The sequence below is a fragment of the Patiria miniata genome, unplaced genomic scaffold (genome assembly GCF_015706575.1).
Source record: "Patiria miniata isolate m_02_andy unplaced genomic scaffold, ASM1570657v1 HiC_scaffold_14, whole genome shotgun sequence".
Lineage (NCBI taxonomy): Eukaryota > Metazoa > Echinodermata > Asteroidea > Valvatida > Asterinidae > Patiria > Patiria miniata.
In genome coordinates, this window is record NW_024037052.1 from 297,008 (window position 1) to 322,290 (window position 25,283).

The 25,283-nt window shown below is 40.0% G+C and overlaps 1 protein-coding gene and 1 long non-coding RNA gene across 2 annotated transcripts; one reads left to right on the plus strand and one right to left on the minus strand.

The window, feature by feature from the left end:
- Positions 1 to 847: 847 nt before the first annotated feature.
- On the plus strand, positions 848 to 17,523 carry LOC119721829 (coiled-coil domain-containing protein 77-like; the record flags this gene model as incomplete). The annotated part of the gene is made up of 4 exons (XM_038191783.1): positions 848 to 1,032; positions 10,442 to 10,661; positions 14,051 to 14,203; positions 15,176 to 17,523. Coding segments are annotated over 4 exons (705 nt in total), but the record flags the coding sequence as incomplete, so codon positions are not given.
- Positions 17,524 to 19,145: 1,622 nt separating this feature from the next.
- LOC119721830 lies at positions 19,146 to 24,560 on the minus strand. The gene is made up of 2 exons (XR_005270305.1): positions 24,502 to 24,560; positions 19,146 to 22,133 (listed from the first exon to the last, which is right to left on the minus strand). It is a non-coding gene; the product is annotated as an uncharacterized LOC119721830 (long non-coding RNA).
- Positions 24,561 to 25,283: the final 723 nt, after the last annotated feature.

Sequence of the window (25,283 nt, forward strand, 5' to 3'; positions counted from 1 at the left end):
TAGTGGATCATAGTATTAATACAATGTATGTCAAATCAGGTTTTGCCCTTCATTGATGTATAAACACTGAATACTCAGTGTGTTACCTCCTGAGTAAAAGTTGGAAAAAATCACTCGGTTGGGACTCGAACCCACAACCTCCTGCTTTCTAGTGCAGATGTTTTACCACTTGACCACTGAGCTAATGGGATCGGTTGGCTGGCTCGAATCTGATGTATTGGTACATGGCAGCGGGCATCGCATTAACTATTTATAAGGTCTATGGGATTTTAATTTTTTTTTAAGCATTAATATGGTTAAGGTTTGTGACTCATGATCAGAGGGTCAGGGGTCCGAATCTAGTTGCCGGTTATATGTGTGTCCTTGGGCAAGCCACTTCACCCCCACTTGCCTCTCTCCACCCAGGAGTATAAATAGGTACCGATATTAGCTGGGAAGTAACCTGCAATGGACTGGCATCCTATCCAGGGGGGATAAAAAAATATCCTCGGTCGTTTCATGCCTTTGAAACCGGAGATGTATTGGCTAATGACAGACTTTACTTACTTTCATAGTATTAATAGTAAATATATATATCTGTTGCAGCTTTTGGTAGGTGTGTTGATAATTCCTTGATCAGCTGATGAAATTACCTGTAGTTACTCCCCTGAGAAGTGAGTTTAGTTACATACGTTATCCCAGTAAAGTTGCTTCAATCACGATAATTGATCAGATCATCTCCAAAAGGGTGGTTTCTTTTGTCCGAGTCTGTACCAGCAGGTTGATCCTGTTACCATCCATCAATATTTTCCAATCCTCATTTCAGTCCAACAGCGCCCAGCCCAAAGCTGTCCATCCTGATTCAGACCAGCAGCAGGCAGAGCCAGAGAGTCTGTTGCTACAGATTGAAGCTCTACAATCTCAGATGAAGGAACAAGCTGAGCTATCTAGAGAGCAGACGGAAGCCTTGCTGGAGGATCGTAGGGTCAGGATGGAAGAGATGCAGACTGTGATTGAGAGAGATCGCTCCAAGATTCACTCCCTCAATGAAAAGTAGGAACTCCCTTCATTGATTCCTTATAATCTTAAATGAACTTGACAAAGGTGCCCAGTGGCATAGCTAATGATAGGGGAGGAGGATGAGGGGCATGGACCCCTCTGCTCAAAGACTGCCTCCTACTAGAAACTGAGGTCCCTTTAGGGCCCTCCAGCAACTTGGACCCCAGTTACATCCTTGAAGGTACCAATAAAGATAAATGCACATGTGTGCAGTTTGGACAACGGGCAGGGGTTTCAAATAGATTATATTACCTGGTGTTTGTGTTGTTGCATGAATTGGCAAAACATTTCTAAATATGTGGAGTGCCCTGGCCTCATGGTCTGGAGCATTGAACTCGTTGTCTGCGGGTAATTCTACAGGTTGTGGGTTCGAGTCCAGCCTGGGGTTATGGTGCATGTTCCCTTTGGCAAGACACTTTGTCACTCATTGCTTCGCCCCACCCAGGAGTAAATGGGTACCTGTGAGAACAGAGATCGCAATTGTGATTGATTTTAGCTACCTTGCGTCGAAATGACTACACCGAGCTGTATGGGCTTTATTCAGGAGTCGACTATATTAAATTGAAAGCGAGGTAAAATCTTCATATTTGGAACTTGCAAAGAGAAATTAAAGCAGTGACATAAAATTAATTACAAATTAATACCAGTCTGCTTTAATGAAAATTTAAATTTGTTGTTAAACATACCCTAATGTTTTTAAGCCACATTTAAAATAAAAATTGAAAGTGAGGCTAGAATGCAAAAATAGTCTGGCACCATCCTATTCAATAGTTTATAAAATACTGTCAGGGAACATGACTAAAATGACTTCCTCGTGAATAAAAATCCATATTCCACAGGAAGCTGAGATTGTATTTGCAATGTTTCATTGGCCCAATGATCAGGGGTAATAATAATGTAAAGCACTTTGATCTTAGTTATTTTAGAAACCACAGTCTTTCCACACTGGTATATTGGCAACACATCTTGCCAAAATAACATGGAGGCATATGCAGTGTGTGCTTGCTGAAATTACATGAGTCAATTGACTAATAAAACCAAATTAGGTTTTGTCCATCACCGATGTATAAACACTGTATTCTCAGTGTGTTTCCTCCCGAGTGAAAGTTGGAAAAAAATCACTCCGGTGGGACTCGAACCCACGACCTCCTGCTTTCTATTGCAGATGTCTTACCATCTTATGAATAGTTAATGTAGTACCCGCTGCTATGTACATCAGATTCGAACCAGCCAACTGATCCCGTTAGCTCGGTGGTCAAGTGGTAAGACATCTGCACTAGAAAGCAGGAGGTCATGGGTTCGACCGGAGTGATTTTTTTCAACTTTAGGGAATGACAGCCTAAAGCATCCTGTAAAATCGTGGCTCCTGGTGTGCTGACATTTAAAAAAAAAAATGGTATTTTTCCAACGCTGGTCGGCCGACCAGCAATGGAGAAAACTGTTTTTTTTTAAAACTACTCCTAATTTTTCATAATTAGTTATTCTGTCTTTTCTGTGCAATTGATTACACACCTTTGAAGGGGTACAAGCCTACTAGACTGCCTCTCTGATCTTACAATCCCCCAAAGTCTATAAATTCTCCGTTTCATCTTAAATGGGGTCTGTGAACCAGACTACAAGAACATGAATGGTTTTCTTGGTTTTTCCAACATCTACAAGCCCAAAACGTGAAACAAGTCATTTTAACAATATTTGCTAAAACATACTAATCCTCCAAATCCATTTATTTCTGATTATTGCAGCAAAAGCAAATGTTGTACATGCCCTTTAACAATATTTTTTATAGCACACTAATCCCCCAGATGCACTTATTTTGAACATTACAGCAAAAGCAAATGTTGTACATTCCCTAACAAGTTCAACAGTTTGGCTGTTACTTGTAAATGGAAAATCAATTGATGACAATACAAAAAATTGATTTGTCTGAGTACGTCCGGTGTTTTGAGCCAATTTCTACTACAGCAACAAAGTTGGATGAATAATTTCTTCTTTGACTCATCAAAGTAACTAGTGACTAACTGATATGTTTTATCAGAATTAAAATCTACCCCGTGATTATAACTACAATTACATACACTGTTGAATTGCCCAAAATGTACGTCTGACACTGCGGAACTGCCCCCATTTGAACATTATTAAGAGTAAACCTAGTCAAGTTCCCTTGTATTGGGTATTTTAAGTGTCAACAGTTCTTCAAGTTGTCCTAAATGTCTCATCCTTTTCCAAACAAGCAAACAACTCAAGGAATGCCATGGATAAGCCAGTTCGGTATTTCAACTGCTTATGTGCACAACGATATGGGTCACCGGTCATTCGGGATAGTAGAACGATCAAAGGTGCATGAATGCGGGTGCGCGACGCTTGTGTGTAAATTACCACCAGAGTGGTCGTGCGCGTAACATCGCCTAACATCGTGTCAGCAATGTTATCCCAAATGACCTCAGGTCATTGAAATACAGAACTGGTTTATTACAATGAATTACAGTCGGGCATTAGAAGACTTTTGACCCAACTTTGAACATTGCATTTTATTCTGGCAAACAATTATATATCTGCACACACTGTCCATCAGATTTCAAAGGTATATGAAGGTGTAACCTGTAATTTCCAAGACGTCTCATGTTTTCTTCTTACTTGCCTGTCTGGTTTTTTTTTCTCCAGAGGGTGAAATATTGGGTTTAAAAGCCGAAGTGCCAAGCAGACCACAGAACAACAGAACACGGAGGAATGCACAACACAGAGTTACTGCTAACACAAAAGGTAGGTAGAGATTACATACCGGTATGGTTGAGGCAAAGGGTGGTTGATAAAACATTGCAAAGCCAACACTCCTCAGATCTCATACCAACCATATCAGGCCCATTTTTAGTATTTGTTGGTCAGATAAACTAGTGGATCATAGTATTAATACAATGTATGTCAAATCAGGTTTTGCCCTTCATTGATGTATAAACACTGAATACTCAGTGTGTTACCTCCTGAGTAAAAGTTGGAAAAAATCACTCGGTTGGGACTCGAACCCACAACCTCCTGCTTTCTAGTGCAGATGTTTTACCACTTGACCACTGAGCTAATGGGATCGGTTGGCTGGCTCGAATCTGATGTATTGGTACATGGCAGTGGGCATCGCATTAACTATTTATAAGGTCTATGGGATTTTAAGTTTTGTTTAAGCATTAATATGGTTAAGGTTTGTGACTCATGATCAGAGGGTCAGGGGTCCGAATCTAGTTGCCGGTTATATGTGTGTCCTTGGGCAAGCCACTTCACCCCCACTTGCCTCTCTCCACCCAGGAGTATAAATGGGTACCGATATTAGCTGGGAAGTAACCTGCAATGGACTGGCATCCTATCCAGGGGGGATAAAAAAATATCCTCGGTCGTTTCATGCCTTTGAAACCAGAGATGTATTGGCTAATGACAGACTTTACTTACTTTCATAGTATTAATAGTAAATATATATATCTGTTGCAGCTTTTGGTAGGTGTGTTGATAATTCCTTGATCAGCTGATGAAATTACCTGTAGTTACTCCCCTGAGAAGTGAGTTTAGTTACATACGTTATCCCAGTAAAGTTGCTTCAATCACGATAATTGATCAGATCATCTCCAAAAGGGTGGTTTCTTTTGTCCGAGTCTGTACCAGCAGGTTGATCCTGTTACCATCCATCAATATTTTCCAATCCTCATTTCAGTCCAACAGCGCCCAGCCCAAAGCTGTCCATCCTGATTCAGACCAGCAGCAGGCAGAGCCAGAGAGTCTGTTGCTACAGATTGAAGCTCTACAATCTCAGATGAAGGAACAAGCTGAGCTATCTAGAGAGCAGACGGAAGCCTTGCTGGAGGATCGTAGGGTCAGGATGGAAGAGATGCAGACTGTGATTGAGAGAGATCGCTCCAAGATTCACTCCCTCAATGAAAAGTAGGAACTCCCTTCATTGATTCCTTATAATCTTAAATGAACTTGACAAAGGTGCCCAGTGGCATAGCTAATGATAGGGGAGGAGGATGAGGGGCATGGACCCCTCTGCTCAAAGACTGCCTCCTACTAGAAACTGAGGTCCCTTTAGGGCCCTCCAGCAACTTGGACCCCAGTTACATCCTTGAAGGTACCAATAAAGATAAATGCACATGTGTGCAGTTTGGACAACGGGCAGGGGTTTCAAATAGATTATATTACCTGGTGTTTGTGTTGTTGCATGAATTGGCAAAACATTTCTAAATATGTGGAGTGCCCTGGCCTCATGGTCTGGAGCATTGAACTCGTTGTCTGCGGGTAATTCTACAGGTTGTGGGTTCGAGTCCAGCCTGGGGTTATGGTGCATGTTCCCTTTGGCAAGACACTTTGTCACTCATTGCTTCGCCCCACCCAGGAGTAAATGGGTACCTGTGAGAACAGAGATCGCAATTGTGATTGATTTTAGCTACCTTGCGTCGAAATGACTACACCGAGCTGTATGGGCTTTATTCAGGAGTCGACTATATTAAATTGAAAGCGAGGTAAAATCTTCATATTTGGAACTTGCAAAGAGAAATTAAAGCAGTGACATAAAATTAATTACAAATTAATACCAGTCTGCTTTAATGAAAATTTAAATTTGTTGTTAAACATACCCTAATGTTTTTAAGCCACATTTAAAATAAAAATTGAAAGTGAGGCTAGAATGCAAAAATAGTCTGGCACCATCCTATTCAATAGTTTATAAAATACTGTCAGGGAACATGACTAAAATGACTTCCTCGTGAATAAAAATCCATATTCCACAGGAAGCTGAGATTGTATTTGCAATGTTTCATTGGCCCAATGATCAGGGGTAATAATAATGTAAAGCACTTTGATCTTAGTTATTTTAGAAACCACAGTCTTTCCACACTGGTATATTGGCAACACATCTTGCCAAAATAACATGGAGGCATATGCAGTGTGTGCTTGCTGAAATTACATGAGTCAATTGACTAATAAAACCAAATTAGGTTTTGTCCATCACCGATGTATAAACACTGTATTCTCAGTGTGTTTCCTCCCGAGTGAAAGTTGGAAAAAAATCACTCCGGTGGGACTCGAACCCACGACCTCCTGCTTTCTATTGCAGATGTCTTACCATCTTATGAATAGTTAATGTAGTACCCGCTGCTATGTACATCAGATTCGAACCAGCCAACTGATCCCGTTAGCTCGGTGGTCAAGTGGTAAGACATCTGCACTAGAAAGCAGGAGGTCATGGGTTCGACCGGAGTGATTTTTTTCAACTTTAGGGAATGACAGCCTAAAGCATCCTGTAAAATCGTGGCTCCTGGTGTGCTGACATTTAAAAAAAAAAAATGGTATTTTTCCAACGCTGGTCGGCCGACCAGCAATGGAGAAAACTGTTTTTTTTTTAAAACTACTCCTAATTTTTCATAATTAGTTATTCTGTGTTTTCTGTGCAATTGATTACACACCTTTGAAGGGGTACAAGCCTACTAGACTGCCTCTCTGATCTTACAATCCCCCAAAGTCTATAAATTCTCCGTTTCATCTTAAATGGGGTCTGTGAACCAGACTACAAGAACATGAATGGTTTTCTTGGTTTTTCCAACATCTACAAGCCCAAAACGTGAAACAAGTCATTTTAACAATATTTGCTAAAACATACTAATCCTCCAAATCCATTTATTTCTGATTATTGCAGCAAAAGCAAATGTTGTACATGCCCTTTAACAATATTTTTTATAGCACACTAATCCCCCAGATGCACTTATTTTGAACATTGCAGCAAAAGCAAATGTTGTACATTCCCTAACAAGTTCAACAGTTTGGCTGTTACTTGTAAATGGAAAATCAATTGATGACAATACAAAAAATTGATTTGTCTGAGTACGTCCGGTGTTTTGAGCCAATTTCTACTACAGCAACAAAGTTGGATGAATAATTTCTTCTTTGACTCATCAAAGTAACTAGTGACTAACTGATATGTTTTATCAGAATTAAAATCTACCCCGTGATTATAACTACAATTACATACACTGTTGAATTGCCCAAAATGTACGTCTGACACTGCGGAACTGCCCCCATTTGAACATTATTAAGAGTAAACCTAGTCAAGTTCCCTTGTATTGGGTATTTTAAGTGTCAACAGTTCTTCAAGTTGTCCTAAATGTCTCATCCTTTTCCAAACAAGCAAACAACTCAAGGAATGCCATGGATAAGCCAGTTCGGTATTTCAACTGCTTATGTGCACAACGATATGGGTCACCGGTCATTCGGGATAGTAGAACGATCAAAGGTGCATGAATGCGGGTGCGCGACGCTTGTGTGTAAATTACCACCAGAGTGGTCGTGCGCGTAACATCGCCTAACATCGTGTCAGCAATGTTATCCCAAATGACCTCAGGTCATTGAAATACAGAACTGGTTTATTACAATGAATTACAGTCGGGCATTAGAAGACTTTTGACCCAACTTTGAACATTGCATTTTATTCTGGCAAACAATTATATATCTGCACACACTGTCCATCAGATTTCAAAGGTATATGAAGGTGTAACCTGTAATTTCCAAGACGTCTCATGTTTTCTTCTTACTTGCCTGTCTGGTTTTTTTTTCTCCAGAGGGTGAAATATTGGGTTTAAAAGCCGAAGTGCCAAGCAGACCACAGAACAACAGAACACGGAGGAATGCACAACACAGAGTTACTGCTAACACAAAAGGTAGGTAGAGATTACATACCGGTATGGTTGAGGCAAAGGGTGGTTGATAAAACATTGCAAAGCCAACACTCCTCAGATCTCATACCAACCATATCAGGCCCATTTTTAGTATTTGTTGGTCAGATAAACTAGTGGATCATAGTATTAATACAATGTATGTCAAATCAGGTTTTGCCCTTCATTGATGTATAAACACTGAATACTCAGTGTGTTACCTCCTGAGTAAAAGTTGGAAAAAATCACTCGGTTGGGACTCGAACCCACAACCTCCTGCTTTCTAGTGCAGATGTTTTACCACTTGACCACTGAGCTAATGGGATCGGTTGGCTGGCTCGAATCTGATGTATTGGTACATGGCAGTGGGCATCGCATTAACTATTTATAAGGTCTATGGGATTTTAAGTTTTGTTTAAGCATTAATATGGTTAAGGTTTGTGACTCATGATCAGAGGGTCAGGGGTCCGAATCTAGTTGCCGGTTATATGTGTGTCCTTGGGCAAGCCACTTCACCCCCACTTGCCTCTCTCCACCCAGGAGTATAAATGGGTACCGATATTAGCTGGGAAGTAACCTGCAATGGACTGGCATCCTATCCAGGGGGGATAAAAAAATATCCTCGGTCGTTTCATGCCTTTGAAACCAGAGATGTATTGGCTAATGACAGACTTTACTTACTTTCATAGTATTAATAGTAAATATATATATCTGTTGCAGCTTTTGGTAGGTGTGTTGATAATTCCTTGATCAGCTGATGAAATTACCTGTAGTTACTCCCCTGAGAAGTGAGTTTAGTTACATACGTTATCCCAGTAAAGTTGCTTCAATCACGATAATTGATCAGATCATCTCCAAAATGGTGGTTTCTTTTGTCCGAGTCTGTACCAGCAGGTTGATCCTGTTACCATCCATCAATATTTTCCAATCCTCATTTCAGTCCAACAGCGCCCAGCCCAAAGCTGTCCATCCTGATTCAGACCAGCAGCAGGCAGAGCCAGAGAGTCTGTTGCTACAGATTGAAGCTCTACAATCTCAGATGAAGGAACAAGCTGAGCTATCTAGAGAGCAGACGGAAGCCTTGCTGGAGGATCGTAGGGTCAGGATGGAAGAGATGCAGACTGTGATTGAGAGAGATCGCTCCAAGATTCACTCCCTCAATGAAAAGTAGGAACTCCCTTCATTGATTCCTTATAATCTTAAATGAACTTGACAAAGGTGCCCAGTGGCATAGCTAATGATAGGGGAGGAGGATGAGGGGCATGGACCCCTCTGCTCAAAGACTGCCTCCTACTAGAAACTGAGGTCCCTTTAGGGCCCTCCAGCAACTTGGACCCCAGTTACATCCTTGAAGGTACCAATAAAGATAAATGCACATGTGTGCAGTTTGGACAACGGGCAGGGGTTTCAAATAGATTATATTACCTGGTGTTTGTGTTGTTGCATGAATTGGCAAAACATTTCTAAATATGTGGAGTGCCCTGGTCTCATGGTCTGGAGCATTGAACTCGTTGTCTGTGGGTAATTCTACAGGTTGTGGGTTCGAGTCCAGCCTGGGGTTATGGTGCATGTTCCCTTTGGCAAGACACTTTGTCACTCATTGCTTCGCCCCACCCAGGAATAAATGGGTACCTGTGAGAACAGAGATCGCAATTGTGATTGATTTTAGCTACCTTGCGTCGAAATGACTACACCGAGCTGTATGGGCTTTATTCAGGAGTCGACTATATTAAATTGAAAGCGAGGTAAAATCTTCATATTTGGAACTTGCAAAGAGAAATTAAAGCAGTGACATAAAATTAATTACAAATTAATACCAGTCTGCTTTAATGAAAATTTAAATTTGTTGTTAAACATACCCTAATGTTTTTAAGCCACATTTAAAATAAAAATTGAAAGTGAGGCTAGAATGCAAAAATAGTCTGGCACCATCCTATTCAATAGTTTATAAAATACTGTCAGGGAACATGACTAAAATGACTTTCTCGTGAATAAAAATCCATATTCCACAGGAAGCTGAGATTGTATTTGCAATGTTTCATTGGCCCAATGATCAGGGGTAATAATAATGTAAAGCACTTTGATCTTAGTTATTTTAGAAACCACAGTCTTTCCACACTAGTATGTTGGCAACACATCTTGCCAAAATAACATGGAGGCATATGCAGTGTGTGCTTGCTGAAATTACATGAGTCAATTGACTAATAAAACCAAATTAGGTTTTGTCCATCACCGATGTATAAACACTGTATTCTCAGTGTGTTTCCTCCCGAGTGAAAGTTGGAAAAAAATCACTCCGGTGGGACTCGAACCCACGACCTCCTGCTTTCTATTGCAGATGTCTTACCATCTTATGAATAGTTAATGTAGTACCCGCTGCTATGTACATCAGATTCGAACCAGCCAACTGATCCCGTTAGCTCGGTGGTCAAGTGGTAAGACATCTGCACTAGAAAGCAGGAGGGTCATGGGTTTGACCGGAGTGATTTTTTTCAACTTTCACTCGGGAGGTAACACAGAGAGTATACAGTGTTTATATGTCGGTGAAGGGCAAAACCTAATTTGATTTACATCACCCCGACGCAAAATGAAATGAAATCTTATGAATGACTAATAAGACACTTACCGTTCTTTAAACAAAAGTAGAATGTGTATCCTTTATTCAGCTACCTTGTTCAACCATCATACATCACTTGTCATGGACATTCTTCTGTTAATAGGTTACATCGTACACAGCAGATGTTGTATGACAGCACTAAGGACTATCTAGAGCTGAAGTATGAAGGACGATCTCAGGAGCGAGTCTGGATGGCAGAGAAGGACCGTCTACTACAGGAGCTGGATCGATGTAAGGAACAACTAGATGTCTCCAAAGATGACGTCTTAGTCATCTCAGATCATGCACTGGAAGAGAGACAAACACAGAACTTGGAAATTGAGGTGGGCATTATAGAGAAGCTTCCTGCACAAAGAAATCATTTCAAGTTAAATACAATACAATAATGATCATTTTCAAGCAAATTCGTTTGAATTGCTTTAAAAAAAGAACTAACTTTTCCATTCAGAAATCATTTTTTTTCTCAAAAGTTAGCAAAACAAAAGAATCTTGTTACAAAGTCACAACTGAATGGCCCCCTCAAAAGCTGCAATCAAACTATTGGGGTAATCGCACATAAGGAGCATTTTGGACTTTGGCAGATCTACTTTATTCAGTGTTGTACAAATGATACTGAATGATTGCAACGTGGTGGTTTTAGTCTGACGATCTCTTCCATGCAAAATCTTGAGGAAGGCGAGGAGAGCATAGAAGACAAATTTCACCGGCAGTTGTTGTACGAAAAAGACGGCAGGCCTAATGCCAAACTTTTTCCAGTTCCACCTACCATGCGTTAGTGGACTTGTTGTCTTGGACTTTTTCCTTGACTTTCTCCGTGTCTCAAGTAAGATGTGAATTTCTTTAATTACGAGTCAGAAACTCCAACCCTAATTCGGGCTTTTTAATCTTATGGAAACACTGAACATTTTTCACATCGTAAAATTTCATTTGGATCTACATGTACATGTAAAAGAAAAAAAGGAGGCGATGTCCAGAAATTGAACACGAAGTTTATTGTACATATAGTACGTATGTGTACTTGCGGCGCAGCCCAGATTTCGGACACAGAATTTTGGCCGGCCTATTTTCAGATTTTTTCCCCATAGGCCAGTTTCATCCCTGTATGGTCTGTGACTTGAAACATAGATGAGTTTGTGAACAGAACGGGACAAAAAAAACACAGAACCGGGCCTGCGGATCTCGATTTCAAATAAAAGTTGCTGAATCATGTTGCTGAATCATGTTTTGAATTGGGCCTGAATTGAGACACATTCTCATTGAGCCGATTGCAGCTACGCGGTGTCATGCACTGATACGATGAATTAAGGCAACTGCGCGCACGTTTGCATCGTGTCAACGCTTGTGCGTGCTTCGCCAAATAAAAAAGCGAACTACTAACAGAAATTTCCAACGATGCGTCTGAAGACCTTCTTTTGTTGATTTCTTCAAAACGACAGCATGTCAGAAAGAATAATTTCAGAGAGAATTTAGTACTGTCAACCAACCAAGTATGTTTTTCAACGATAATTACATCAGTTACTTTTTGGATAGCTGCAAATGATGGACTGTAGCTTAAAATGACTAGAGACTTAACTTACTGTACAGAATGTACACTGCTGGGTGCGTCCATTTTTGTGCACAAACCTATGGAGAGCTCAGAATTTTTTACTGCTTTTGGGCAATTCCACGGTAACGGAAGGACGTTTTCGCTCATTAAACAAAATTTCAAATGTGCCTATCACAGCCACTGTTATTAGTTACAGCAAGCAAATGTCACAATGGTATTGCTATAATGCTACCTTCAATTTCCACACTTTTGGGGGGCATGCATACCTCTCGTTAATGAATTATGAATATTAATGAGGTCGGTAACGGAAGGACGGTAAAACGGACGAGGGTTTTCCAACTTACACGCGTTTTGCATAAACTCTGTGAATTTTATGGGGCAATTATATTTCAAAGGTAGGAAATGGAATCCCTGCGGCTTTATCTATACTATACCACCTTTCATTTGACTTTAAGTGTTTCGGTGATATAATTACAATGTCTTAAGTGGATTATAATTTGGTAGCGGAAGGACGGTAACGGAAGGACAAAAGGTTTACTCAATTATAGCATGAATAAAATGTGAATTTACACTAATTATACAAGTGAAATAAATTGCTGAAATGTGTAACTGAATGTGAAATCAACAATATGCAGACCTGGCATAAATAATTATACCCAAGAAACTATTGAGATAAAGATAGAAGCCTGCTAATTAATGATAACAAATGAAAAATGAAAACAACCAAAAACACATAATTCACGAACACAAGACAACTACAGAAATGGACTTCAAACCCATCACCTTAATCCTTAAAAGTTTTAAATACACAGTATTTGAGCACTTGAGTATATTTGTTACATGTTCACCAACAACTTTTAATAATAACACCAGTAGGTTCAGTGGTTTACCTAAAGGGTGGGGGGGGGGGGCAGGGGCGACCAGCTTACATGTACATTAAAAACATCTACAGGTAGAACTGATGGCTTCAGAATCATTGTGCTTTAAAAAATGTTTTAGGTGTTGCTTTTAATTGAACTCTAAATTCAGTGTTTGAAATCAAATTTTAATGATTTAGAGTATTAACAATAATTATCTTATAAACATCCAGCCTGAAGTTGTTAACTTAATTTGTCAAAAATTGCACCTCACATGTCTTACACATGTAAATTGTATGAAAGTGCCCAATAGCACTGGTACTTTCTGCCATCTCATTTTTTACTTAATTTGCTTCTGGAATGGCTTCACAGAAATTGTATCTTTCTCTATTGTCCATGAATGGTGATAGCAGCAACTTAATGATTTGATTTTCTGCAACAACTCCATACATGTATGAGTACCGGTACATTGTCATACATGTACATTGTACATGTACATGTTATACATATGCCTGTGCCATCCTTTGTAATGAACACCTTGCCCTGCTCATACCAGCTTTGTGAAGGTGGGTCACATGAATGTCCTTTCAATGCGCATTATACATGCATGTAGTTGCAGTGATTTTCATTTTTCAAACATGAGCACAAATGTCGTTACATTTGATAAAAATAACATTTGTCCTTCCGTTACCGTCCTTCCGTTACCAATTTGGTAACGGAAGGACGGGATTTAATTAATTGTAATTAAAAAACGATACGTACAGCAGTGTCAGTTATAATGTCATATTGAAGGCCTACCTAAACTTGCTTTGCACAATAACTTTCATTGCATTCATACTGCAAGTTTTGAAAATAAATTAAAAATATGTATTTTTTCGGTAACGGAAGGACATTTTCGAAGGCTGAAATATTAGAAGTCACTGAAGCGAAACAAATTACGCAAAACGTAAAAAAAAAGGTCCAGTCAGTTTTTCATGACCTATACTTACTTATGACAGAAACTGATGGCATGAGTACATATTTGTGTGTGTGTATTGGTAGAATACTGTCATATCACTATTTATCACATTTTTAGGATTAAAACAGGATTATTATGTAATCCTATTTTGTTGGTACCAAAATGTATCAAAAATAGAATTCCGACTTCAAATTCCCTTCAGTGGATTGTTCTGATTGCTATCGAAAAGTGAACAAAATAAACTCTGATATTCAAACAGTACCAACTGCTCATGCAAAGTTTAAGCCATTTCTGATCTATTGCCGAAACCTGTTTCTAGTACCATTCATTCTTGTGGTTATTTATCCACAGGATAAGACGGAAAAGCTTGCTAAGCGTTTACACCTGATGAACCAGCGGTATGAGGCCATGGAGAAGCGACGGAATCTGGAGATAGAAGGTTTCAAGAATGATACCCGAATCTTGAGAAACCAACTCAAGGATGTTGAGAAGCAACTCTACAAGGTGGAGTATTGTCTGTTCATGTCAGTCATGTTGTTAGTTTGCATTTGTCCGTTGCTGTTTTCTACTTTCCTATGTTGGTCAGCTATAGTGCAGTTCATGCAGATCGTGGTGCGGACACTGCGAACAAGTACCCCAAAGGCTGGGTCATGCTTAGCCCCATATGTGGCCATTTTACTGGACTACCTCCATAAATAAAGGCCACACTTCCACCATGTACAAAAACATGTCGAACTTTTATATTTGTTTTATATAACTGACACATAGATCCTTGTCATTTGATATTTGAACTTTTATTTCAATATAAAATTGGTTGAAAATGTATTTTTCTCTTCCAAACCACCCCTTCACGAAAATGTTTGAACCCAACGCTGGCTACGTGCAATGCTAAACGCGCACACCAGCATGCATTTGCATACAACTGCGTCATGGAACAAGAATGATCCTAACTGTTCAATAGTATTTCCCATTCCCCATAGGCGAATGGGACTTTTTGAGCCCCGGCGTGAATGGGAGCAATAACGAATGCCACATGATGTGAGTTCCACCAATCAAATGACAACGATCTGTATGTCGATTATATAAAGTAAAATGGTGCATTCCATGAAACGTGCTCTTGACTAAATCAAGAAGCAGATTCTGTTAGTGAGATGTTATGTCATCTTAGTCCATAATGATGTTGTCACTGAAATCAAGATTGCAAGGACATCATTGCAGGGATGTAGTCGAGTCCATCACTAGTCCCTGCAAGTCCACCACAAGTCCTCCAACACCAATTTAACTCACAAGCTATTCAAATGAGCTTTGACAAAGGCATCCAGTGTATCTTGTGCCTGGACTTGTGATGGACTCACGAATTACTTGTGTCTGGACTTGTGGTGGACTTGTGAATGGAATCAACTACATCCCTAGCCCTGGATCATTGTCAGTGCTTTGTAATGTAAACCCTTCTTGTTTTGTTGCCATGCTGAACAGGTGACAGTGGGTGTTGGGGAAGATGGTGATATGTTCATGCTGCATAATATTCATCAGACAGCTAAGAGATCAAAGAAGATGCAGAGTGAGCTACTTCAACTCAAGGCTCTGATCTATGGCGTGGAAACAGACCTCAGGAATCTCTAGTAATACACACAATCACCCCTCACTGTGTCTCCACATTTGATCAAATGACTTATAACTTTGGGAAGCCTCATTCTCTGTTTGAAGATGCATAGGATCTTGTGATATTTGTGCCTTTTGGGTTTTTTTTTTTGAAGCAAAAACAAAATTGCTCCAAATCTTAAGTTAGATCCATAACAACTTACCTGTTGAAGTTATAGCTGAGTGGATACTGTACATCTTGAGAATACAGGGAAACCTTATCAAACTTTCAATCAAATTGGACATAGGACTTCGTTGCTATTGTCTTTCCCACCAAGGCCTATGCATAAACATTTTATTGTGCCAAGTGAATAGAAAAAGTGAACCTTTTTGCCACCCTGGGTCAAAAATCTGATATTCACAAGAACAGTGCATGTATGTCTGATGTTATTAATAATTGACTTGTCTGACAACTTAAGATTAGAAACAGTTGGAGGAGATCCTATAAATCCACCGATGCTAGCATGCTGATAGTTCAGCTGCTGTATTCGCTGTTCTTGTGAACGATTTCAAACATTTAGAGAAAAAGGCTCCTTTTTGTTCATGTGCTACGTGAGAACTGATGTCACTTTGTCACTTTAGTACGAATGGCCGGTTGTTCTGCGTAGAATAGTAACAGTACTAACATAACAATGCCCACATGTACAGTTACTTTGGTTACTTAAAACTGGAGAGAGTTTGTTGTATTTGTTATCTCACAGGAACCTTGACATGAAAAGGCTCCATTATATTGTGGGGGCAATGTATACTGCCAAAATAGTCAATGTTTTGAAATTGAATCTGTTTAAAATGGAGGCAATAACTACTGAAATTGCATGCCAGTATGTTCAGATGTTATTGAAGTAATGCTTGTGCAGCTCACATATGGGTTTACTGCGCACAGCAAAGACTTCTCAAATGCGATACTTTGGGTACACTATGGTAAGGCCCAAGGAGGACACAAAGTGGACATCGCTTTTCTGCTGTCAGAAGAGCAGATAACAGAAGTATGGCCATTTTCCGACAATACATTTTTCATTTTGTAACTTTGTGATGTGGAAGCTCTTTAAGGGGGAACGCCTAAAAAACCCTGTTAACCTACACTCAAAGAAAAATGAAACGGTGCTTATTTTTCTCAGAAGCACCGTTTCATTTTCCTTTTAACCAAAAGCAGAATACAAATGGTAGTTACCAAAGGTTCGTTTTGCTTTTCTGGTTCTAAGAAATGAGAAAAGCAAAAAACAAAAATATACATTTTGGGTAGCACAAAAGCAGGAAATGGAAACGTCAGAAACGGTTTGATCTGATTTTTGAACAAGAGAAAAGCAGATGTCCACTTTTTCTCCCTCCAGCAAGGGAGGAAAAGCAAAATCTGCATTTCAGGTAGCATAAAAGCACTACAGTGGATTTTATTAAACAGTAAATTCTGCATTTATGGTAGCACAAAGGCGGGAAAGCAGAACAAAATGAACCATTCAAAAAATACTCAATCTGCTATTCTGACAGCAGAAACGCAGATGTCCACGTTTTGTCCTCGATGACTACATGAACAGTCCTGTTCATTTCAGAATGGTAAATAGTGCCCTCTTCTCACCATCTAGTTTGCAAGTTGTCCTTCAATACCCATTTGTTGTTCCAAACATTTGTGTCAAGCTTGTTATTCCAATTAACTATGCACAAAAAGTACATGTATTGGGGTCATGTCCTGCATGTTGTTCTAATGTAGGAGAGATGTACAAAGTAGTGTATGCAATGAAGTCACATGTATTCTACCATACAATCTTATATTGGTGTCCAATATCAATAGGTCTCATTCAAATGACGTCATTTCCTACAGACCAGCCACATGCATCAACATTTTGAGCATCAACTGAATAACGCACATCGGCTGTGTCGTATTTCAAACACATTTCAAGCAAGAAGCGCGTGTGTTTGGAACATTTTTAACACTGCGCAATGCGTGCTTGATTGCGTAAAATAAGCAATCAAGAGATGACCGTCATTGAGTGAGCCCTATTGATATGCTTGGCAGTAAGGATTGAACAGAGAGATTATTTTATGCAACTGTTAATATCTTTTGGAATTTTTGCAGTGAAATACTTTTTAAAATAAGTTGGCTATTTTAAGGACTTTATTTTTATGGTGAAGGATTTTGGAATTAAATGTAGAATATTAAAAGGATCTATGCAAGCTTTCAGAACAAATTTGTGATTGGCATTCAAGCGCTTTATTTTGTGTGTTCCATGAGTGTGAGTGGGTTTAACAATTCATCTTCCAGCACACTTCATGCACAGTTACGTGCACGCTGTCGTCACGTTTCAGCTTTCATCTACCACATACGTACGTGCAGCAAGCGTCTTGCGTTGTGTGGTGCAGTGTGGCCCATTATGGGATAATAACACTGTTGTTGCCATCAGGCATGCAATTTTTCCTTGGATCTGCTGATTTCCTTCTTTCTTTTCTTCTCATGAATGCCATTACAATTTTTGAAAAATACTGTACAAAGGCTTGTGTGGTTTGGAATTTCCTCCTTTTCTTGTAAATTTTGAGTTGCATGCCTGTTTCATGTATCAACCTATCAGTATAAGAATTCAAATTTGGTTGAAGATAAGCACATATGTACAACATACATGTCTGTTAGTTTGTTACACACAGTGCCACCGTGTTGAATGTTTTGACCAATCAAGAAATCACTAATAGAAGCCACAGTTGAGCCAATACCAGGCATGTATGCACGAGGGGGGGGGGGGGGGGTAAAGACACCAGACCAACATATAATTGGGTAAGACTTGCAGTTTGACAAACTCAAGGAAGGGGGGGGGGGCTTGATTACATTAGTCTCTGGATGGCACTATTATGTCATTTTTATTCAGTTGAAGCATCATGGTTGCAGGTAATCTTTTAAAGGCAGTGGTGAAAGTAATAGATGAGCCAAATTACTTCACAAAAATATTCAGCAAAAATGTGGATTTTATTTCTTTGTGTGTGTGTGTGTGGGGGGGGGGGGCGGTTTGCATATGCAGACCTTGATGCCCCTACAAGCCTGTCTAGGTACCAACCTCATAAATATTGCCACATTGCCTATCCCTAATCTATACAATTCAATGTCATGAATGTCAACTGATCAATCTCATGAGCTTCAACTTGAAACAATGTACATAGACCTTCCCAAGACTAGACTGGGGCAACTACCATTGAGCTCTTAATTATACAAATATCAGCTGCTTCAAGTTGAGTGGTAAAACTAGCCTCCTGGGTAGTCCGAGGATCAAACGATCATGTTTACAGAGCCTCACTACGAATGTCTGATATATCCGAACATGCAAATTGTATGCGACCCCACGGGCCAGCCAATCAAAGTTGAGTTTAGATATGTTGACACTAGGGCTGGTTGACCTACGACAGTTGACCCATGTAAAGGGACATAACATGAAATAGCTAGATGGGCGTTTCGAGAAAAAAAAGTGTAGTAAAATTGTTGAACAAAATTGTAAGAAATCTATAAGTTTTAACTTCCTTTGACTTTTGGACCAAAAGTTTAGATTTTTTGACCGAAGAGGTATTTATGAATGGAAATAAATATGTGCTTGGCCGGTATTCTACACTTTGTTTAAGACCGGTTGAGTCTGGATGCTGATAACGACCCTTGCCTTTGGCTCCGGTCAGTATCATCATCCAGACTCCAAGCCGGTGTTGAACAGTGTTTAATATCGACCAACAAGCACACACATTTATTCCCTCATTGAAAAGATTACGATTTCAACTCGAGTCTTTTCTAGTTGAGTCTCAATGACAACTTAAATAATGGAGATATTAAACGCACAAGTGCAAGTCTCACATAATGTTATTTCACTCTTAGGGCCACTGGACATAACATACTAGTAGTACATACGTTACAGAATTCATATATTACATGTACATGCACTCTGTGAAAAGCAAGTCACAATGTGCAACATAAATTGTACCAGACAATAATTCAAACAATCACTCGTTCATTTTTAAAAAGCACATTGTTTGTACTCAGAACCTCTATCTTGACCGAAGAAAATAGACTTAAAACAACTAAATTACTGAACATAATCACAGCATCCATGCATGGGAAGTAGGATAATTTGTACAAAATATAACCATACATTGTTACAATAAACCACATCTATTCTCACAAAAACATGTGTACATTCATTAGTTTACAGTTTTCGCAGTTAGCAAAAGAATAACTTGGACTACTTTATTGCAACAATTGCAGTTTCTGTAGGACCATGTCAAATAAATAAAGCTACCAGCATAACTGAAATAAAGAATTCAACAAACGCTCCGCCCCCCCCCCCCCCATTTTCCCATTTCTTGTCTTAGGTCCTTTAGTATCAATGTTGACTTTTTCCATCTCAAATGTCTGAAAGCTCAGTTATTAATTCATAAATTGCACAATTTTGTAAAAGTAAATGAATATACATAAACAAGTAAAACCATACAATATTTAAACCTTTTTTTTACATTTTGCATAGCAGAAATGATTTCTTTTAAACATAATTTACTGAAACCATTTCCCTATGTGATCACTTTTTTATATAATAAACATCATTTGAAATATATTGTCCAACACAATTAAACTAATAAAGACTTTAAGTATATCGTTTAAACAGGAGGCCTTTTTTTTTTATACAAACCAACATATTTGTCAATATGATTGATGTGTATAGCTAACCTACATTCCACCTGTATTTCTGATTAATGAAATTAATAACAAAAAAGTGATCATTTTATGATCTTTATATTTATCTTAAATGTTTGTGGCAAAGTTGCAAATCACAAGCTAGCAAAGTAAATATCAAACCCTACATCATGTGCCATATACGAAAACCAAACTATAACAGCACAGAAACTAGACACAACTTATCTCGGGATAGCTATACACAATAGGATACAAGCAAAACAATTCTAGCTTTCTCACTCAAAAAGTGCTGGACTTCAGCCCCTTCTTAAAAATATATACGTATATATATCATGGATATTAATGTCCTAAAGAAAAATCTACCTATACTATATTCTGAGTTGTTGAAAAAGTTGGGTTCAATGTGTTAATAACAGTGGTTCAACAGCAAAACTGAATGCGCTTAATACCACATTTTGACTGTTTACCGAGACACAAATGAACAATAGGATGGAAGCTTCCAAGAAGTTACATAAGTTAAATATGAACCAGAGTACGTGGATGTGCAGAAACCATGTCAGATGTTGACAATCATGCCGCATCAATCAAGCATGCAGGGACTTGTCTTGTTTTCCTTAAACTTTGCAAAAGCAAGAGAAGAAAACAACGCCCTTACTTGTTCATTGTTATAGTCATAAAGCAATGTGATTGGTCAGGTCAATGACAAAAATGTTTCAGATGTCACTGGGCATATGGAAGATGTTCATATAAAGCTAGAATAAATGCAGTAAGCAAAGCTTTGTCTTGCATAGATCAATGTGCACCTCCACATTCTCATGAGTCACACTTCATATGCCTTCTAGCAGTGTTGCAGTACTCATACTCATACTCCAGTACATTTCGTACTCATGGAAATGTACTTGACTACACCACTGCCTTTTAAGTACAATGTATGCTAATATTGACTGCAATGAGTGGTACAATCAAACGATACCATTGCAAGGTGATCCATACCATATTGTAAGTATATTCTCAAGGAAGAGTGGAGGGAAAATATAGCACTCCACGGATCACTAAGTGAAACTCTTTTTACTGTACCACACGTTAGAACAGTCAATATTTACTTTGTATAAACACCTCACCTACAGATACACCGGACAGCTGATTATATACTCCTAATGCAAGACAATATTTATTCAATTTGTGTGTACTGAAATTCACTTGTTATTGCACTTCTGCAATCTTCCCCTTGACAAAATGTTCACACTGGTGTTGCGCTATCAAGAAATGGTCTGCAAGAGCACCCACATCAACACAGACCTCCAGTTGCAGTGATGTAGTTCTTTAGTTGCTGTGCTTTTAGCACTTTGGGTCATGGACTAGTCTTTTGGACAATAGGCGGTAGTACAGTAACAACAAGTGAAGCTTAAAGCATTATTCATACTTGCATAGGTTTGTCTGGGAAGCAAAAGCAGCTACCCTGCACACACGGCACACGCATGAGGCACGTAAACCAGTCAGTGCTACCAGGACAGAAGTACCCCATAATTAGCTCTGAAACCCTGAGCTATGCAACAATTGCACATGCAAGTCGGGTTGCTAGTGGTACCACACTGCAACCTTCAAGAATGACAGTATATACGCATTTCATGGGAGGGATGTTCCATGGAATTCCAATGAATTTCTTCCAATGGAACTAACGAATTATGTATGGGTGTAACAGAACAAATACAACATGGTTCATTTCGGGTAAGTAGTGTATTACTTGTCCACGTTAGGAGGTATGGTAGTCCACATCAGCCCACCTTGGCACCAGTGATTTCACACTACCTCCTCTCACTCAGTGTAACTTGCCACTACTATTTCTCTGATCATGTTGCAATTTGTACAATACCATCAGCTGACACAATCTATGGGTGAGATGTTTAAGAGACTGGGCTCATGAAGAGCCAGTGCACATGCCTGAGGCTTAATGGCTTGTTACACCAGCGTGGAATTGACCACATCATGAGTCCGAGGTGTCGATATTGCCTGCGGTGCTGAAGGTCTAAGGTAGGTTGGGTGACTTTGTTGCGTCGTGTGCTGAAGACTGAACTGACGGGGTTGCTGCCGGTGCGGTTCTTTCTGGGGAGGGGCATTAATTGTGGCGTTGATTTCCAGGGTCTGTGTACAGGCAGAAATGCAAAGAAAATTATTGTTAAAAAGATTACTTTTTGTTCCAAAATTTCATATTGCAATTCTCAGGCAATTGGGCATGTTTCCAAGTGCATAAACAAAACCTGGAAATGTACATGTACATGCATTTTAATAGCATTCAGGTAAAATGCAACAACATTTTCCACATGAAATCCTCTGTATTACAAAAATACATGACCAATGCACAAACACAAAAACACGTATTTCAAGAAGCAATTAGGAAGAAACTACATTACTGCCATAGAGCTACACTGAATTACTAGAGTGCTGACTCGATGTACAAAGTGATGGCTGATGGGCGCATCCATGTTTGTGCACAAACCTATGGAAAACTCAAACTTTTGTACGGCTATTTGTATCTGCGTCTGTATTCCATACAGGTGTGCTATCAAAGCCGATACACTCAAACTGAAATGCACAGTAAATTGAGTGTTTCATTTGCTCTGCGAAAATGTGTGCGCATATCTGCTGCAGCTGATTTTTGCCGTGACGTTTTTTAACCGTCATAATGCGCTTAACTTGCTTGCGTACATGTATGTAGCACTTGCACGTTGCATTTAGAGTACACTTTCAAAATGCAATCCATCTAATTTCATTATGTTCTACAAACACGAACGTGAATTCAAAATGGCTGTGAGCAAGATGGTATAAAGTATCTCCATCCCAAGCTGGAGATATGATCCCAATTTCAGACCAAAGACCCAGGCAGGGGTAGCTTCCACCGCCGGTGACACAAGTTGCACCTCCCCCTTACCCCCCCCCCCCCCCCCCCCCTCCCCGATAGAAGTCACACGGAAAAAAGGTTACAGTTACTTAACAAAAACTTCGATGAAAACCGGCGTCTTCTCTCTTCGCAGCATTCAAAAGCTCCCTGTGGCAGAAAAAAGAGCAAGTATACATTGTAAATTCAATATCCCAATTTTCTGACATCACGTCCTGTCATCAAACCTCCAATACATTTCCATTTTATCAACAAGTACTGTATGTCCAACTTGCCATCTCAAACTCCAAAGATATACCCCAAGGTCTACCTCCACGTTAAAATCCAGCAAGCCCATTCAAATGCAAGGAAGCGCATCAAAACAGAGACGTTTTGCAAGGAGAAACATTACTCATTTACCTGTGGGAGATGAATGCTGCACTTGGACGACCTTACTTCTGTGCCCTTCATCTTCAATCTGCACACACAGAAAAGAGAAAACTGGGAAGAAACAAAAAGTGTTAGTGAAATGTCAAAACTCTGCATCTTTGAACATTCAACGAAGACGAACGGAACTGAAACAAGGGGTGAACACAGTGGGCCCGGACAAATAGGGAGACGAAACAGACAGACATGAACAGAACGCAACAAAACAGCCGGCAACCCACCACACACACTTTCACAACGGTCGTCCTGGGGCTAAGACCTGCAAAGAGGACATATCTCCATCCCAAGCTGGAGATATGATCCCAATTTCAGACCAAAGACCCAGGCAGGGGTAGCTTCCACCGCCGGTGACACAAGTTTCACCTCCCCCTTACCCCCCCCCTTCCCTCCCCGATAGACGTCACACGGAAAAAAGGTTACAGTTACTTAACAAAAACTTCGATGAAAACCGGCGTCTTCTCTCTTCGCAGCATTCAAAAGCTCCCTGTGGCAGAAAAAAAGAGCAAGTATACATTGTAAATTCAATATCCCAATTTTCTGACATCACGTCCTGTCATCAAACCTCCAATACATTTCCATTTTATCAACAAGTACTGTATGTCCAACTTGCCATCTCAAACTCCAAAGATATACCCCAAGGTCTACCTCCACGTTAAAATCCAGCAAGCCCATTCAAATGCAAGGAAGCGCATCAAAACAGAGACGTTTTGCAAGGAGAAACATTACTCATTTACCTGTGGGAGATGAATGCTGCACTTGGACGACCTTACTTCTGTGCCCTTCATCTTCAATCTGCACACACAGAAAAGAGAAAACTGGGAAGAAACAAAAAGTGTTAGTGAAATGTCAAAACTCTGCATCTTTGAACATTCAACGAAGACGAACGGAACTGAAACAAGGGGTGAACACAGTGGGCCCGGACAAATAGGGAGACGAAACAGACAGACATGAACAGAACGCAACAAAACAGCCGGCAACCCACCACACACACTTTCACAACGGTCGTCCTGGGGCTAAGACCTGCAAAGAGGACATATCTCCATCCCAAGCTGGAGATATGATCCCAATTTCAGACCAAAGACCCAGGCAGGGGTAGCTTCCACCGCCGGTGACACAAGTTTCACCTCCCCCTTACCCCCCCCCCTTCCCTCCCCGATAGACGTCACACGGAAAAAAGGTTACAGTTACTTAACAAAAACTTCGATGAAAACCGGCGTCTTCTCTCTTCGCAGCATTCAAAAGCTCCCTGTGGCAGAAAAAAAGAGCAAGTATACATTGTAAATTCAATATCCCAATTTTCTGACATCACGTCCTGTCATCAAACCTCCAATACATTTCCATTTTATCAACAAGTACTGTATGTCCAACTTGCCATCTCAAACTCCAAAGATATACCCCAAGGTCTACCTCCACGTTAAAATCCAGCAAGCCCATTCAAATGCAAGGAAGCGCATCAAAACAGAGACGTTTTGCAAGGAGAAACATTACTCATTTACCTGTGGGAGATGAATGCTGCACTTGGACGACCTTACTTCTGTGCCCTTCATCTTCAATCTGCACACACAGAAAAGAGAAAACTGGGAAGAAACAAAAAGTGTTAGTGAAATGTCAAAACTCTGCATCTTTGAACATTCAACGAAGACGAACGGAACTGAAACAAGGGGTGAACACAGTGGGCCCGGACAAATAGGGAGACGAAACAGACAGACATGAACAGAACGCAACAAAACAGCCGGCAACCCACCACACACACTTTCACAACGGTCGTCCTGGGGCTAAGACCTGCAAAGAGGACATATCTCCATCCCAAGCTGGAGATATGATCCCAATTTCAGACCAAAGACCCAGGCAGGGGTAGCTTCCACCGCCGGTGACACAAGTTTCACCTCCCCCTTACCCCCCCCCCCTTCCCTCCCCGATAGACGTCACACGGAAAAAAGGTTACAGTTACTTAACAAAAACTTCGATGA